Source organism: Somniosus microcephalus, chromosome 2, assembly GCF_052327205.1.
Source record: "Somniosus microcephalus isolate GS21.2 chromosome 2, FLI_Smic_1.0, whole genome shotgun sequence".
Lineage (NCBI taxonomy): Eukaryota > Metazoa > Chordata > Chondrichthyes > Squaliformes > Somniosidae > Somniosus > Somniosus microcephalus.
The window spans coordinates 236,578,370-236,595,387 of NC_140988.1; the positions used below are offsets into that span (position 1 = coordinate 236,578,370).

General features: G+C 40.4%; 1 protein-coding gene across 11 annotated transcripts in view; it reads left to right on the top strand.

The window, feature by feature from the left end:
• Positions 1 to 10,021, top strand: part of exoc1 (exocyst complex component 1) — a 154,620-nt gene extending 144,599 nt beyond the window's left edge. For all 11 annotated transcript variants that reach the window (XM_085970251.1, XM_085970241.1, XM_085970270.1 and 8 more), the window contains 5 exons: positions 166 to 403; positions 2,463 to 2,646; positions 2,747 to 2,946; positions 4,690 to 4,884; positions 6,822 to 10,021. In XM_085970251.1, coding sequence (XP_085826377.1) covers positions 166 to 403; positions 2,463 to 2,646; positions 2,747 to 2,946; positions 4,690 to 4,884; positions 6,822 to 6,974 — 970 coding nt within the window. In that variant the 3' untranslated portion in view covers positions 6,975 to 10,021. The remainder of the gene's footprint in view (positions 1 to 165; positions 404 to 2,462; positions 2,647 to 2,746; positions 2,947 to 4,689; positions 4,885 to 6,821) is intronic.
• The last annotated feature ends 6,997 nt before the right edge of the window (positions 10,022 to 17,018 follow it).

Below are 17,018 nucleotides of genomic sequence, written 5' to 3' on the forward strand. Positions count from 1 at the left end.
AAGTTTTCCAAAAGATCAATGAATCCTCTAATAGCTGCACAATCCTTTTTATTTGTGTGTTTTTGGACTGTAGACTAATTAATGGAAATTTCTGTCAAAAAGGCTGAAAACTCAGATCTGTGTGTGGATCTTTTTAAGCGTCTAATTGTGTGTTTATAATTACAGAAAAGAGGAGACCGGCATTATTCGATCAATGATGATAAAAGTTTTCCGCTGTATCGAGCCAGAGCTAAACAACCTCATTTCACTTGGAGACAAGATTGACAGCTTTAACTCGTTGTATATGTTGGTGAAGATGAGCCATCACGTCTGGACAGCAGAGAATGTGGATCCTGCCTCCTTTCTCAGTACCACATTAGGAAATGTCCTTGTGACAGTCAAGAGGAATTTTGACAAATGCATTGTAAGTATTTTTTTTTAAGAAAATTGTATCTGAAACAAATAACCAGTTAACCAAAGTTATGCCTTATGGTGTTGGCTGTATTTATTTGACAAGTATTGTATCCAGCAGGTTCTATCCATACCATAGGTGTGCGTAGAAATGATTTCTTAGTTTGGAACTCATTGAAAAATAGGAACAAAAACTGAGAGCCTTGAAATGTATTAATATGATGAAGCAAGCTATAACACAGACAAAGTCTTCTCAAAGTAATGAAAAAACTACTGGTTATTCTGTCATAGTCATGGACTGATTCCTATTTTTTTTTTTTTTTTTTAGTTTTTTCTGCTTATTTTCTTTGCTGAAGATGTTGACTCCTTGATGGGTACATTTCCTGGGTGCAAGGCATCCTCAAGCATCTCGCCCATGGGGCAATCCTTCATGTATGAGTATTTACAGCCTATTTCAATGCAGAGGGCGTCATAGCTAATCCGATCCTGTCTTCAGCCGCACTCCATATACAGGAGTCACTGGACAGTGATTAAGTGTTGGAACTCTGGCCAATTTTCCCCCTTAACCCAGGGATACTGAGCCAATTTTGGCAACCCCACGTCAACTGAGCTTAGTTAACTCAGCATAGACTGGGAATTAATCTGCGTCTTTCTTGACTGTGGGACTCATTACATTAACCAGTTAAGCCATTGGGGAGCCTCAGCCCATTTTAATTGGTTTAAGCTTTCTGTTTGCTTTTTTGGTAGTGTGGTTACTTGAAAATCTTTTGTTTAAGCAAAATTTCCATAGCACTTGGGTGAAGGAAAGCATCTGTTACATTTTAAATAGCGCACAGTCTCTTGTGTCCTGGTATAGAACATAAATAGCTCACTCAAAAGCAAGAATGGTATTCCATGGATTGAACTTTGACAGTTTTTTGGCTAGACAGTAAGATTTTAACCGTTCAATAAAAATGTTTCAAATTATTGCAATAGAAAAAAAATTGTTCAGCATTGAATAAATGTATTAATGAACACCTTGTTTCCAATAAAATCAGGCGGAACTAGTAAACTTCATTCAGTCTACAACTTGTGGTCGGAGAGAGTTCTGTATTGGTGCTAACAAAATTGATTTTGTGGTTAATGAATTACAGACTAGTTACAGAGTTTATTATACAGCACATAGTATCAAAGTTTCAAAGTAAGTTTCTCGAGTTTTTGTTTTACCTCAAAAATATATTGGCAGAATTTGCAGTCGGTATGACGGTCATACCGCCTTTGAAATGGACAGCAAGTTCGGGATTTCCGCTTGCACTGCGCTAAATTACAAACTTACGATCTGTCAAGTTCCGACTTGACAGATCATCCGTTCCAACTGTGAAATCCTTATTGCTGGTGCAGAGTTGGGCTAATTGCCCAGCAATTACGCAGTAAAATTTTATGGCTGGTGCAAACAGGCGCAGGAACCTGTTTGCAAAGCATGAGGGGAGGGAGGATATGCAGCAGCTTGAAATATACACCCGTCATGATAAAAAAATCTTCAAACTAAATACCTATATCCACCTAACTGTCTTCTGATCCCAATACAACTCTACCAAGAATGAGAGACTGATTTATTTATTAACATACCAGGGTAAATGAGTGACTGACTGATTTATTTATTAACTTACTGGGTTGAGTGAGACTAAAAAATCATGAATGTGCAGCGGAGGTTTCTGTTTCCTGATTGGAGTACTGCCCCACGTGATCCTAGGAACGCTTATGTATACGATGCGCCCCAGGATCCGTGAGCCACTATGCTTCGGTCAACTCCGCAGCGAAACAACACAAGTTTTCGAAGGAGGCCTTGCACCAGATAAGTGCAGATTTTTATCGGAGGTCGTGGCGTACTCCTTAGCTACGCCACTGACCGCAATTTTAGGGCCATTATCTAATATGGTCATTGCAGTGGATAAGGAGACTCCAGATGATTGCTAATGTATATTATAAATATTGTGCAATGGCTAAAGGCTGTAGATTTTAAACTAGTGCCCATATTTCAGGTCTGTAAATACACAAGGCTGAATTAGCTTGTCTTTTGCATGTTCTTTCAGTGGAATCAAGTTAAGCAGATGGAAGAAGTGAAGATATCAAAGAAGAGTAAGGTTGGAATTCTACCATTTGTTAGTGGGTTTGAAGAGTTTGCAGAACTAGCAGAGTCCATTTTCAGAATTGCTGAGCGCAGGGGGGACCTGGACAAGGCCTACACCAAACTGATCCGGGCTGTTTACAACAATGGTGAGAGGCTGTTTAAAATGTGAACTGAATACACAGATTTTATATCTGTATTTGTAATAGTGTTCCTTATATGATAATTTATTAAGTATTCCATTCTCAGTGGAAAAAGTGGCTAATGAAAGTCAGAAGACTCCACGAGATGTTGTGATGATGGAAAACTTTCACCACATTTTTTCAACACTCTCTCGCCTTAAAATTGCGTGCCTTGAAACAGAAAGGAGAGAAGCCAAGCACAAATATACAGAGCATCTGCAATCTTATGTAATATACTCACTGGGACAACCTCTTGAGAAACTTAACGTGAGTTTTCTTTGAGTATTGTGTGCAGTTTTGATCGCCTTATCTGAGGAAGGATGTTCTTGCCATGGAGGGAGTGCAACGAAAATTCACCAGACTGATACCTGGGATGGCAGGAATGACGTATGAAGAGAGATTGGGTCGATTAGGCTTATATTCACTAGAGTTTCGAAGAATGAGAGGGGATCTCATTGAAACTTATAAAATTTTAACAGGACTAGACAGACTAGATGCAGGAAGGATGTTCCCGATGGCGGGGGAGTCCAAAACCAGAGGCCACTGTCTAAGGATAAGGGGTAAGCCATTTAGGACAGAGATGAGGAGGAATTTCTTCACCCAGAGAGTGGTGAACCTGTGGAATTCTCTACCACACAAGGCAGTTGAGGCCAATTCATTAAATATATTCAAGAAGGAGTTAGATATATTTATTAAAGCTAAAGGGATCAAGGGATATGGGGAGAAAGCAGGAACAGGGTACTGAATTTGGATGATCAGCCATGATCTCATTAAATGGCGGAACAGGCTTGAGGGGCCAAATGGTCTACTCCTGCTCCTATCTTCTATGTTTATATGTTTCTTTATTCCACTTAATCTGAAGTGCCAAGAGTTCTTCTTGAGATAGCATAGGTGTCAGTAAAACAAAACAAGATATTGTTTTGCTCAAACATTAATATTAGACTGGATACAATAATCTTTCAGAATCTGTACTGAGGTTTTTTTCTGTGTTCCATGTGTCACCACTTCAAAGGAATGCTGGAAATGTCAATAGTGTGGGACTTTCAGGGTTATAAGGAACCACACAATTCTTTGGTTCATGAAGAAGCTTACTATCCAGTTAGAAGTAAATCAGTGATACACCAGGAAAGTAGGAAAAATATTAGTGATAACTCCAAACATGGAGAGCACAAAATGTCAAATTTTGTTAGTGTTGTACATGTGGTAGAAATAGTGCCCTATGCTTTTTCAAAAAATATATAAAGGCAAGATGACAGTTTCAAATATTCCTCTAAAGGAACAATGCAAAGGTTTATAATGGTATACAACACAGTATTTTTTTTTTAAAGTAAAAAATTGTATAAGTGACTTCATTGTGCAAGGGTCATTTCAATTTCCATCATTATTGGTTACCATGGCATAACTGTTCAGACCAGGGTAAGGGTACAAATAACAGCACTGAGAATATACTATTTTTTTTTAAGAAATTGGAAAAAATTATATCATTGGAAAAGATGAATGAAACTGAGGTTTGGTGTTTCAAAGTTTTCATATTTATTTTATATAGTTGGATCTCCTATGACCAAATGTTGGATAAGTAATGAAATTTGCATTCACTGGAAAACCTAATGTAGGTAGAGTCTAAAATATAAACAGTGTTTTATGTAGACATGTTTGAAAACTGACTGGAGTTAAAAGAAATTGTGGAAAATCAACTGAATTTTTGTGAACATTCTTTGGGAGAGGAAATCACAGTATGCAATGCTAGCCCTGAAAAGCTAGAGTGAGCTATTAGTCTAACTATAGTGCTGCCGTTTGTTGAGGTGTACTTTTGTTGAAATCACATTGCTGTGGATTAAATTTGTCATGAAAAATCCTAGGGTTCTCACCACTTTTTTCTTAAATGTAATTTCTAATTTCATGAAGAACATTGTGTGCAGCCTGATTAATTTAGTCCTTGGAACATTGAGTAAACTAATGCTTTTTACATGTTGTGGTGTTACTGCTAACTGTAGTTTATTGTGGATGCAGCATTTCTTTGAAGGAATTGAAGCTCGTGTGGCACAGGGTATCAGAGAAGAGGAGGTGAGCTATCAGCTAGCCTTCAACAAGCAAGAGCTACGAAAGGTTATCAAAGAATATCCTGGAAAGGAAGTGAAAAAAGGACTGGACAACCTGTACAAAAAAGTGGACAAGCATCTCTGTGAGGAGGAAAACCTGCTGCAGGTGGGTGTCTGTGGAATGTCTAAACTTAAACCTGCTTCAGTCTATGTTTCTTGTGTAATAAACTGCACAGCTGCATCCAGATGATGCAGTCTGAATTTCTACTGTTGAAGTGAAACCATTTTTTCTTTGCTAGCATTAAATATAGTCCAGCAATAATTTGGGGGAAATACTTTATGTTCCTACCCCATAACATCCAATATTGTTTGATGTTCATCAGATTGCTTCATCAAAAGAATTCAACTGTTTTAAATGGATCCAAGGTGTTTAACTTTGCTACCCTACCTGGGAGTCCATTCGCAATGTTGATTGTTCTTTACATGAATAACTTCCTGATATCCGTCCCAAATTTGTCTTTTACCTGTTTAAGCCTATGGCCCCTTGCCCGCTGTCGAGGAGTACTGCTCTGGATTTACCTTTTCTATACCATTTACTGTCTTCTAGCCTCAAGTTCCCCTCTGTTGCCTCCTTTCAGGGTTAAAGAGCACAAGTTTCTCAATTCTTTTCCCCATAACTTGATCCTGTGACACTGGATTCAGTTCTCTGCACCTCCTCTATTACTTGAGTACATCCCTTATGTCTTGATGACCAAAGTTGGACGCAGTGCTCAAGTTGATCAGAGCACTGCTCTGTTTCAGCATGATGTCTTCCAACTTATACTGTACTAATTTACCAATATAATTCATGATTCATTTTTTGTTTGTTGATTGCTGTTCCATGCTGACTATTCGTTTAATGCTGAGTTTACCAACATTCCGAGCTCTCAATCTCACTCTTAGCTAATTCAACAGCATTCATAAATTGCATTTGTTACCCATTTTTCTTTAGTGTTTATTACCTTACACTTACTGATATTGAATTTCACGTGCCACTGGTCTACCCATTCCACATTTTATCGAGTTTTGTTTGTAGCTGCTTCATCAGATTCGACTGCTGCCCTTAGTTTTGTATAATTGTAAATCTGACCAGATTGCATTGAGTTTCTGAATCTAATAAAATTAGAAACAGTAGGAGCCACAGCAGCAATCCTTGGAGAACTCCACTCTTAGAACTTCCCTTCATCCTGGCATCACCGTCCTACCAAGTACTTAGTGCTTTCTTTCCTTTAGCGCATTTCTTATCCATTTCCATTTTAAGCTTAAATTCCCACCGCCTTGTGTAGCAGCCTTTCCTATAGAACTTTGTCCAAGTTTTTTTGAAAGACTGGGTATATCACATCATAATGCTTCCCATAGTCTATTACATTGGGTAAAATGACATCGCCTGGGATTTTCCATTTCTACACCAGTTGTCAGCCCACGTTTTCTACTCATTAAAGTGAATGGGTAAAAGATCACCGTGCAGAAGCAGATTATCCCAGCTATCATGTGTAATATGTGAGGGTAGAATTTCCGTGGAGGTTCTCCTGATCTCCCACCATATCAGCGACCGAAACCCTGCAGAAACAGCGTTTTTGCCAATCTTCTGCTGAAATTCTACCCCATAATCTTTATTGATACTTTTGTATCTGGCACATTTATAAGCGCAGTGACTCTATTGAGGCCCGGTTGCTTCAAAGTTTTAACCCTGGATGACAAATTTAATATATGGATGTTGTCTCATATATTGGTGGCTGCCCTCAAATCCCCCCAAAGCTTCTTGCTATCGGTGCCAGTGAAATTAATCGATTGCTTTTTTTTGTATTTTTATTCTTCCCTCAGTCTAGGATATGGGGTGAGGTGGGTAGGTGGGGGGGGTGGGGGTTGGTGGATGAAGGGAAAAGAATCAAAAGAGCTTTTTTATATTATAAAACTATAAACAATATAGAAGCATTTATAAAAATCATATTTTGGAATATTGAAAATAGTTTTGCAAAGTGATACATTGGTGAAATATTGGATTGCAGCTTATGCAAAGATTTCATTTTTCATTTGTTGATTCTGATTTTTCTTTTTTCAAAGGTTATGTGGCATTCCATGCAGGATGAGTTCATTCGTCAGTATAAGCACTTTGAGGGACTGATAGCTCGCTGTTACCCTGGCTCTGGGATTATTATGGAGTTCACCATTCAGGACATTCTAGAGTATTTCTCTAGTATTGCTCAATCTCACTGAAGAATAATGTAGTGTGTGAACAGTAACAAGGGGTCAGGCAACATTTTAAGTGTCCTGTGCAATCTTCACAAAATGTTGTTTGTTAAACCCTGTAATAGCTCCTTATGGAAGGAATTGTCATTTAATGTTGGCTTAATATTACCTGCATATAGGAACATAGATGCTCACCTAAGCAGGCCAAAGCTGAAAAGCAATTAGTTCTTCTGACATTACTAACCTTTTACTAACTTACATGTATATCTAACATTATGTTCAATTAGGGATGCAAATGCATGATACTGTGACATGTTACTTCATGTAATGGAAGAGTGTCAGGTTAGAAAATTCAAAATACTTGTAACTTTTTGCCTGTAGCTATATAAATTGATAGTATTCTTTAAAAAAAAGATAGCTTTTGGCTCTATTTTAACATCTAGCAGCATCTTGGTGTTAGAGATATTTAATCACAATTTCTGAGCAGTGGGAGATCTATGGCCGTTAATGATTTTTTGTAGTAGAGTTTTGTGGACAGGTTCATAGATGTTGAAAAATTACTGAGCCTTAAGGTGTTTCCAAAGGAAGTTTTTATTTTAAAGAAAACTGTTTCTTCTAACAATTCATAACTTGACCATCTCTTCTAATGAAAATGGTTACCATATTCCAGAATAATACCAAAAACCAGCGCTGATCTACTTATATTTAACATTTTGAGTATATAGTCTACTCTTAATTCAAAATTGCTTAATTCAAATTATCTTAATTTACTTTTATTGTTTGCACAAATTCTGACTTTTTGTTATTTCTGTTGATTAATTCAAATGATTGGATAATTCAAATTTTTAGGGCAATAAAATTATTTTGAATTATTCAGAAATTGTATACAAAACCAAGAAGATTGTTAAAGTTACTCTTGTATCCATCGAGAGACAGTCAAATAGTGCAATTCTCAGCACTTTCATGGAGTCTAAAAATTCATATTCTACTTTTTGATTTAAAAATGTTGGCTTGATAGGTTACAGTCATTAGTAAATCCATATAATGGGCATCAAGAGGCAAGTTGGAGATGGGAGATTGTAACCTTTCCTGTCATTCAGTAGCAGTCTCATCAAAAAACTCATTGCCTCAGATAATTAATGTCACTTGTTGAAATCATGTGCACTGCATTATTTCCCTTCCTAAATCAACTTTAATATTAGGCAGTGTTTTTCTTTGTTGTCTAATGTCCTGATTAGGAAGGGTAATAAGGGATTACAAAATACTAGACAGCTGGAATAATTTGATCTGTTCTTGACCAGGCTAATGTGCATATTTTGATTTTTCAATGAACCAAATTACTTGGACTCTATGATAATGCCATTAATGGCACTTGTCAGGCTTTGTCAGTAAAATGGCTGATCTGTGAGCTAAACTGAGCTGTGACTTCATAGTAAATGTTTTGCTCCTGTCTTTCTAAATTTCTTTGGGTAAGTCGTATTGAAAACTTATGCCCACAGTACAAAATAATTTCAGATAATGTCTAGCATGTTATTTTATTCAGCATAAAATAAACTGCAGTCAAACATGTAAAAAACACGTTAAATTACTTTTTATTCAAGCTTCTGTGGAAAAAGGGACGTTGATGTGTAACAGTTCAGAAAGTGCAGATTGAGCATATAGAACTCCAAAGCCAATTGAAAGCAAAATTCGGTGGAATATATCACTCTTCTTGAGAAACATCTTTGTTGAAGTATTTAATTTAATTAGAAATACTTAAACACAGATTTTGAAATACTTATGGAAACTATCATCAGTAAATACAATCCACATAAAATAAATTTGGAATATAGAATGGGAGAGAATTAAGGCATAGAGCTCTTCAGAAAATGTATCTTTCATTTTACACATCTGATTCCCACTAACTTGAGTAGAGTGAGACATTATTTATTTTACAATACAGAGCAGTATGAGACAAACTATTCGAGAAAATCAAAATTATTTAACACTAGAAATGCAGATAGCACTGATGTACTCCCACATGGAAGTCTGCAAGTTCCCGAACTTTGATTTTGATAGTTCCAAAATAGAAATACAATGCTGATATTTATCTAACACTTAGAAGGCTATTTTGTGATGTATCTTACTAGGCACTGGCATTAATTCTTTATAAACACTAATTATGACTGCAAAATTTACTGTAAGAGCTGTTCTTATGCATTAACTATAGTATTGCACAGTTTGATGTTAAAACTGCACTAAAAAGGGAGTTCCTTCATTATAATAAACTGACTGAAATAATGATTATTGAGGCAGACTGTAATCAGTATTTCAGTCTGTTTAATATAATTGAGCAACTTTTTATTGCAAAAATTATGACAAACCTGTCTCCTAAATCTAACCTATGGAATTTTCTTTCAGTATCATAATGTGTCTTTGGAGGGGCTAGCAGGTGACAGAGTGTTATTTCAGTACAGGAGGTGAATGACTCCTGATGGAAGACTGAAGTGATTATTGATCACATTAAGTTAAATAATTTGATATACATTTTGTGTGCAGGCAGCACCTTTGTTTTGCAAGCATTTGAATGGAACTGCATGTTTATTAAGTGTTAGTAAAGGAAGATTTATATATTTAAATGATCAGTCTGTTCAATAATGTGTTGACACCAAATACCTTTTCTGAAAATCTGCATGTTCATCTGCATTATTACTTGTAGATATAAATAAGCTTATTTACATTGAAAGGAACATCAGGATATTTACATTCACTAAGGTATGTACAGTGCCGTCACTGTAAGTACCTACTGATAATGTTGAGTGTGGTTTATGGCATAAAACACATTTTAGATTTTGTATTAGATTTTACTCTGGAAAATTACTGTTGTTGGTGCAAAAATCCTAACTGAGCTCTAGGGATTGCTATTAATATCTTATTTCACCTTTTGACTCATGTTGTCAGATTTCTACAACAGGGATTTGTCATTTGCTTTGTAAACAAGTAAAATTCTATGAAGAAACTGAGGGATTCTCGATGGCCTCATAACAATGTATCGCTGCATTTAAAACACTATCAATAAAAAAAAGTGAACTTCATACTCCTGTTATTTTTAACCTGTGTTTTATTCCATAGTTGGTAGTACACTGGTGCACAAGGGACGCATATTTGAAACAGAAATAGAAAATGTTGGAAATGTTCAGCAGGGTAGCCAGCATCTGTGGAAAGGACACAGATAAGTTAAATTTTCAGCTACAGACCCTTGTCAGAACTGAAATGTTAACTTGTCTATTCTCTTGACAGATGCTGACTGACCACCTGAGTTTTTCCAGAATTTTCTGTTTGTTTCCAATTTCCAGCATTTGCAGTTTATTGCTTTTTGTTTTGAATTGAGTGCCTGCACTACCAGACAATTGTGTACCTGTTCTAGCTTCCATTAATTAATAGTATTGAAGCACATCTGAAGAAAGCCAATATTGGAACCAAATACTTGAACATTCAATGGCCAATGCAACGGAGGATCCAATCTTGGAGTTCTAGTTTAAATTTACATAGCTGAGTTGGCATCAAAGATAGTTTCGAAGTTCGGCAGCTAACCAAGTGTGTAAATGAAACAGAAACATAGAAGATAGGAGCAGGAGTAGGCCATTCGGCCCCTCGAACCTGCTCCGCCATTCAATGAGAGCATGGCTGATCATCCAAACTCCGTACCTTGTCCCTGCCTTCTCCCCATATCCCTTTAGCCTTAAGAAATATATCCAACTCCTTCTTGAATATATTTAATGAATTGGCCTCAACTGCCTTCTGTGGTAGAGAATTCCACAGATTCACCACTCTCTGGGTGAAGAAATTCCTCCTCATCTCTGTCCTAAATGGCTTACCCCTTATCCTTAGACTGTGACCCCTGGTTCTGGACTCCCCCGCCATCGGGAAAATCCTTCCTGCATCTAGTCTGTCTAGTCCTGTTAGAATTTTATAAGTTTCAATGAGATCCCCTCTCATTCTTCTAAACTCTAGCGAGTATAAGCCCAATCTCTCCTCATACGTCATTCCTGCCATCCCAGGTATCAGTCTGGTGAATCTTCGCTGCACTCCCTCCATGGCAAGAACGTCCTTCCTCAGATAAGGCGACCAAAACTGCACACAATACTCAAGGTGTGGTCTCACCAAGGCCCTGTACAACTGCAGCAAGACATCCTTGTTCCTGTACTCAAACCCTCTCGCTACGAAGGCCAACATACCATTTGCCGCCTTAACCACCTGCTGCACCTGCATGCTTACCTTCAGCGACTGGTGCACAAGGACACCCAGGTCTCGTTGCACTTCCCCTTCTCCCAATCTATTGCCGTTCAGATAATAATCTGCCTTAATATAATTGCAAAATACTGCGGATGCTGGAAATCTGAAATAACAACAGAAAATGCTGGAAATACTCAGCAGGCCAGGCAGCATCCGTGGAGAGAGAAACAGAGTTAACGTTTCAGGTCTGGGACCCTTCATCAGAACTGGAAAAAGATGGAGATGCAACATATTAAGCAGGTGCAGAGACCGGGGGGGCGGGGTTAGGAGGGGAGGAAGAAATAGAAAGAACATCCTGTACTTTTGTAAGAGGCAGGAAAGATAAAATGTTGCAAATGGGAATGGCAAAAATCATACTGCATGAAAACTGGGGGCAGGGATAATTATCTGAAATTGTTGAACTCAATGTTGAGTCCGGCAGGCTGCAAAATGCCCAATCGAAAGACGAGGTGCTGTTCCTCGAGCTTACGTTGAGCTTCATTGGAACAATGCAATAGCCCGAGGACAGAGAGATCAGAGTGGGAGTGAAGCAGTGAATTAAAGTGACAGGCGACCGGAAGCTCAGGGTCACCCGTACGGACTGAACGGAGGTGTTCTGCAAAGCGGTCGCCCAATCTGCGTTTGGTCTCCCCAATGTAGAGGAGACCGCATCGTGAGCAGCGAATACAGTATATTAAATTGCAAGAAGTACAAGTAAATCGCTGTTTCACCAGGAAGGGGTGTTTGGGGCCCTGGACAGTGGGAAGGGAGGAGGTAAAAGGGCATGTGTTGCATCTCCTGCGCTTGCACGGGAAGGTGCCAGGTGAAGGAGCAGGGCTGTTGGGGGTGATTGAGGAGTGGACCAGGGTGTTGCGGAGGGAGCGGTCCCTTCGGAATGCTGAAAGGGGAGGTGAGGGGAAGATGTGTTTGGTGGTGGGATCACGTTGGAGGTGGCGGAAATGGCGGAGGATGATCCATTGAATGTGGAGGCTGGTGGGGTGAAAGGTGAGGACAAGGGGAACCCTATCGTGGTTCTGGGAGGGAGGGGCAGGGGTGAGAGCAGAAGTGCGGGAAATAGAACGGACACGGTCAAGGGCCGTGTCAACCACAGTAGAGGGGAATCCTCGGTTGAGGAAAAAGGAAGACATGTCAGAAGCCCTAGTATGGAAGGTGGCATCGTCAGAACAGACGCGGCGGAGACGGAGAAACTGGGAGAATGGAATAGAGTCCTTACAGGAAGCGGGGTGGGAGGAAGTGTAGTCCAGGTAGCTGTGGGAGTCGGTGGGCTTGTAGTGGATGTTTGTTGAAAGCCGATCGCCAGAAATGGAGACGGAGAAGTCAAGGAAGGGAAGGGAAGAGTCGGAGATGGACCATGTGAAGGTGAGGGCAGGGTGGAAATTGGAAGTAAAGTGAATGAACTTATCCAGTTCAGGGCGAGAGCAGGAAATGGCACCAATACAGTCATCGATGTACCGGAAAAAGAGGTGAGGGAGGGGACCTGAGTAGGACTGGAACAAAGAATGTTCCACATGTCCCATGAACAGGCAGGCATAGCTAGGGCCCATGCGGGTTCCCATAGCAACACCTTTAATTTGGAGGAAGTGAGTGGAGTCAAAGGAGAAGTTGTTCAATGTGAGAACAAGTTCAGTCAGGCGGAGGAGGGTGGTGGTGGATGGGGACTGGTTGGGCCTCTGTTCAAGGAAGAAACAGAGCGCCCGAAGGCCGTCCTGGTGGGGGATGGAGGTGTAGAGGGATTGGACGTCCATGGTGAAAAGGAGACGGGGCCAGGAAACTGGAAACTGTTAAAGTGACGGAGGGCGTCAGAAGAGTCGCGAATGTAGGTGGGAAGAGACTGGACAAGGGGAGAAAAAAAGAGTCGAGATAGGAAGAGATAAGTTCCGTGGGGCAAGAACAGGCTGAAACGATGGGTCTACCAGGGCAGTCCTGTTTGTGGATCTTGGGAAGGAGGTAGAAGCGGGGTTGGGGGACTATGAGGTTGGCGGCCATGGAGGGAAGATCTGCCTTCCTGCTTTTGCCACCAAAGTGGATAACCTCACATTTCTCCACATTATACTGCATCTGCCCAATCACCCAACCTGTCCAAATCATACTGGAGTTTCTCGACATCCTCCTCACAGCGCACACGCCCACCCAGTGATGCTCACTGGGGTTGATTTTGGCTAGAGCCTCTGATGGCGATGTAAATTCAAATCTGTTGGAGGTGGAGCCTTCCATGTTTTTTGCATGTGTAGGTTTTTTTGCCAGTTGCTTCAGTGCTGGAGAGTCTGCCTGGCAATATGAATGGGATGGATTTTGCATCATTAGCTGCTTTGGGGGCTATATTACAAAAGCACTTCTTATAACCTTTATGTGATCTATCAATTTGTTTTATCCAGGAAAGGAGAACTATGTGATTAAAACTATGATTACATATTTGGATACACTTGATTTAGAGAGATTTATATTTTATACAGAGGGTTCTTAGGATATGGAATATTCCACCAGCAACAGTGTGGAAGTAGAACCCATAATAACTCTGAAGGGAATTGGATACATTTTTTAACTAAATGGTTTAAAAAACATATGGGGAAAGGACAGGAGAATGAGACAGTGGCTGATAGCTCCCTGAGAGCTGGTACAGACATGATGGGCCAAATGCCCTCCATTAGTGTTGTAAAATGTTATAATTCTCCCCTTCAAAATATCACAGCTGCTTCTTAACTGATTCCTGCCATCATTACTTTCTCTAGTTTGAACTTGTGCTCACATATTTTACTATAACTATTTAATTAGAAGCAGTTTTCCAGGTTTATTTTTTATATATCAATAAGATTGTCTTTGTCGCTTCCTTTCAAGGCTCAGTGGTAGCAGTCTCACCTCTGATTCTGGATTCAAGTCCCACTCCAGAGACTTGAGCACAGAGCCTAGGCTGACACTGCAGTGCAGTATTGAGGGAGTGCTACACTGTTGGAGGTGCCGTCTTTTGGATGAGACCTTAAACCAAGGTCCCATCTGCCCTCTCAGGTGGATGTACAAGATCCCATGACACTATTTGGAAGAAGAGCAAGAGAATTCTTCCCAGATCCTGGCCAATATTTATCCCTCAACCAAAACCACTAAAAAAAAAAAAAAAAAAAGCAGATTATCTGGTCATTATCACATTCGGCGTCGGCAGGAATCCTGAGCGGCAGAGCAGGGCTATAAAAGTCCCAGAGACCAGGTAAGGCCTCACAGCGTCGGCGGGAATCCTGAGCGGCAGAGCGGGGCTATAAAAGCCCCAGAGACCAGGTAAGGCCTCACAGCGTCGGCGGGAATCCTGAGCGGCAGAGCGGGGCTATAAAAGTCCCAGAGACCAGGTAAGGCGTACCAATCTCCAGTCTCGGAGGGAAGGAGAGAGGTAAAAAGTAATCCAAGTGTGACGTCACCAGAAAGCGGGTAAGTGATTGGTTGGTGAGTATTTCTCCCTTTTGAAGCTTAATCTCTTTGGTTTATAGTTTCTAAGGTGTGATATTCACCATCTAGAATCGGGGTAGAGGGTATTTAAGAATATTAATAAATGTAATTAATTCCATAGAATGGGAGATCAGGTGATGTGTTGCTGCTGCAATATGTGGGAGCTGGTGGACACCATTGATGCTCACGGTGATCACATTTGCAGTAAGTGTTGGCTGCTCGAGGAATTCCGGCTCCGTGTTGAAGAGCTGGAGTCCGAGCTTCAAACACTGAGACACATCAGGGAGGGGGAGAGTTACCTGGACTCTGTGTATCACGAGGTATTCACACCAATTAGATTAATTAATTCAGATGTAGTCCGTGGCCAGGGTCAGGATGGTGTGACTAGAAGTGAGGCAGGTGCGGGGATCCAGGAAGTAGTGTTGGAGGAGCCGCAGCCCTTGCACTTGTCCAACAGGTTCGAGGCTCTTACTCCCTGTGAGGTTGGGAACCGGGACTGCGGGGAGGATGAGCAACCTGGCCACAGCGCCGTGGAGCAGGGGGCCATTCAAGTGGGGGGAGTTAAAAGAAATGTTGTAGTGGTAGGGGATAGTATCGTTAGGGGGATAGATAGAGTTCTTTGCAGCTGAGAGCGAGAGTCCCGAAGGCTGTGTTGCCTGCCCGGTGCCAGGGTTAAGGACATCTCCTCTGGACTGGAGAGAAACTTGGAGTGGGAGGGGGAGGATCCAGTTGTCATGGTCCATGTTGGTACCAACGACATAGATAGGACAAGGAAGGAGGTTCTGCTGAGGGAGTTTGAGCAGCTAGGGGCCAAATTAAAAAGCAGAACCACAAGGGTAAGCCATGAGCGAATTTGGCTCGGACAAATAAAATTAGAGAGTTAAATGCGTGGCTCAAAAACTGGTGTGGGAGAAATGGGTTTTGCTTCCTGGGACACTGGCACCAGTACTGGGGCAGGAGGGAGCTGTTCCATTGGGACGGGCTTCACTTGGCCAGTGCTGGGACTAGAGTCCTGGCGGATCATATAACTAGGGCTGTAGAGAGGGCTTTAAACTAACTAGTGGGGGGGAGGTTCCTAGAGAGCAAATAATAAAAATGACAACAGAGAAGGTCATAGACTTAGGTAGCAGTGGGGAAATTGAAAACCAGAGCGTGTCAGGAAGGGGCAGAAGGTATGGAGTAAAAGGTAAAGTAATAAAAAGGGCAAAAGCAGGTGTCACAAAACATCTTTGAAAGTTCTCTATCTGAATGCACGTAGCATTCGTAACAAAATAGACGAGTTAATGGCACAAATAACTACATATGGGTATGATCTTGTGGCCATTACAGAAACATGGCTGTAGGGTGACAATGCCTGGGAATTAAACATACCAGGTTATTTAACGATCAGGAAGGACAGGCAGGAAGGAAGGGGAGGTGGGGTGGCTATGTTAATAAAGGAAGGAATCACTGTAATACAGAGAAATGATATTGGGTCAAAAGATCAGGATAATGAAACAGTTTGGGTGGAGGTAAGGAATAATAAGGGAAAAAAAACACTAGTGGGTGTAGTCTATAGGTCTCCGAACAGTGGCAACTCTGTTGGACGGAGTATCAATCAGGACATAGTTGAGGCTTGTAATAAGGGAACATCTATAATTATGGGGGATTTTAACTATCATATTAATTGGACAAATCAAATTGGGCAGGGCTGCCTTGAGGATGAGTTCATTGAGTGTATTAGGGATGGGTTTCTTGAGTAGTATGTAACTGAACCGACCAGGGGGCAAGCAACCTTAGATCTGGTCCTGTGTAACGAAACAGGGTTAATTAAAAATGTCCTAGTAAAGGATCCCCTTGGAATGAGTGACCATAACATGGTTGAATTCCATATTCAATTAGAGGGTGAGAAGGTTGGATCTCAAACAAGCATGCTAAGCTTGAATAAAGGAGACTATGAAGGTATGAGAGCGGAATTGAGTAGAGTGGATTGGGAAAATAGATTAAAGGGTAAGACGATACATGATCAGTGGTGTACATTTAAGGAGTTATTTTATAACTTCCCCCCCAAAAAATATTCCACTGAGAAGAAAAGGGTGTAAAAGAAAAGACAGCCATCCGTGGCTAAGTAAAGAAATTAAGGATAGTATTCGACTAAAAACAAGGGCATATAAGGTAGCCAAATCTAGTGGGAGGATAGAGGATTGGGAAAACTTTAAAAGACAGCAAAAAATAACAAAAAGATTGATTAAGAAAGGGAAGATAGATTATGAAAGTAAATTAGCAAGAAATATAAAAACAGATAGTAAGAGTTTTTATAGTTATATAAAAAGAAAAAGGGTGGCTAAAGTAAATGTTGGTCCCTTAGAGGATGAGACCGGGAAA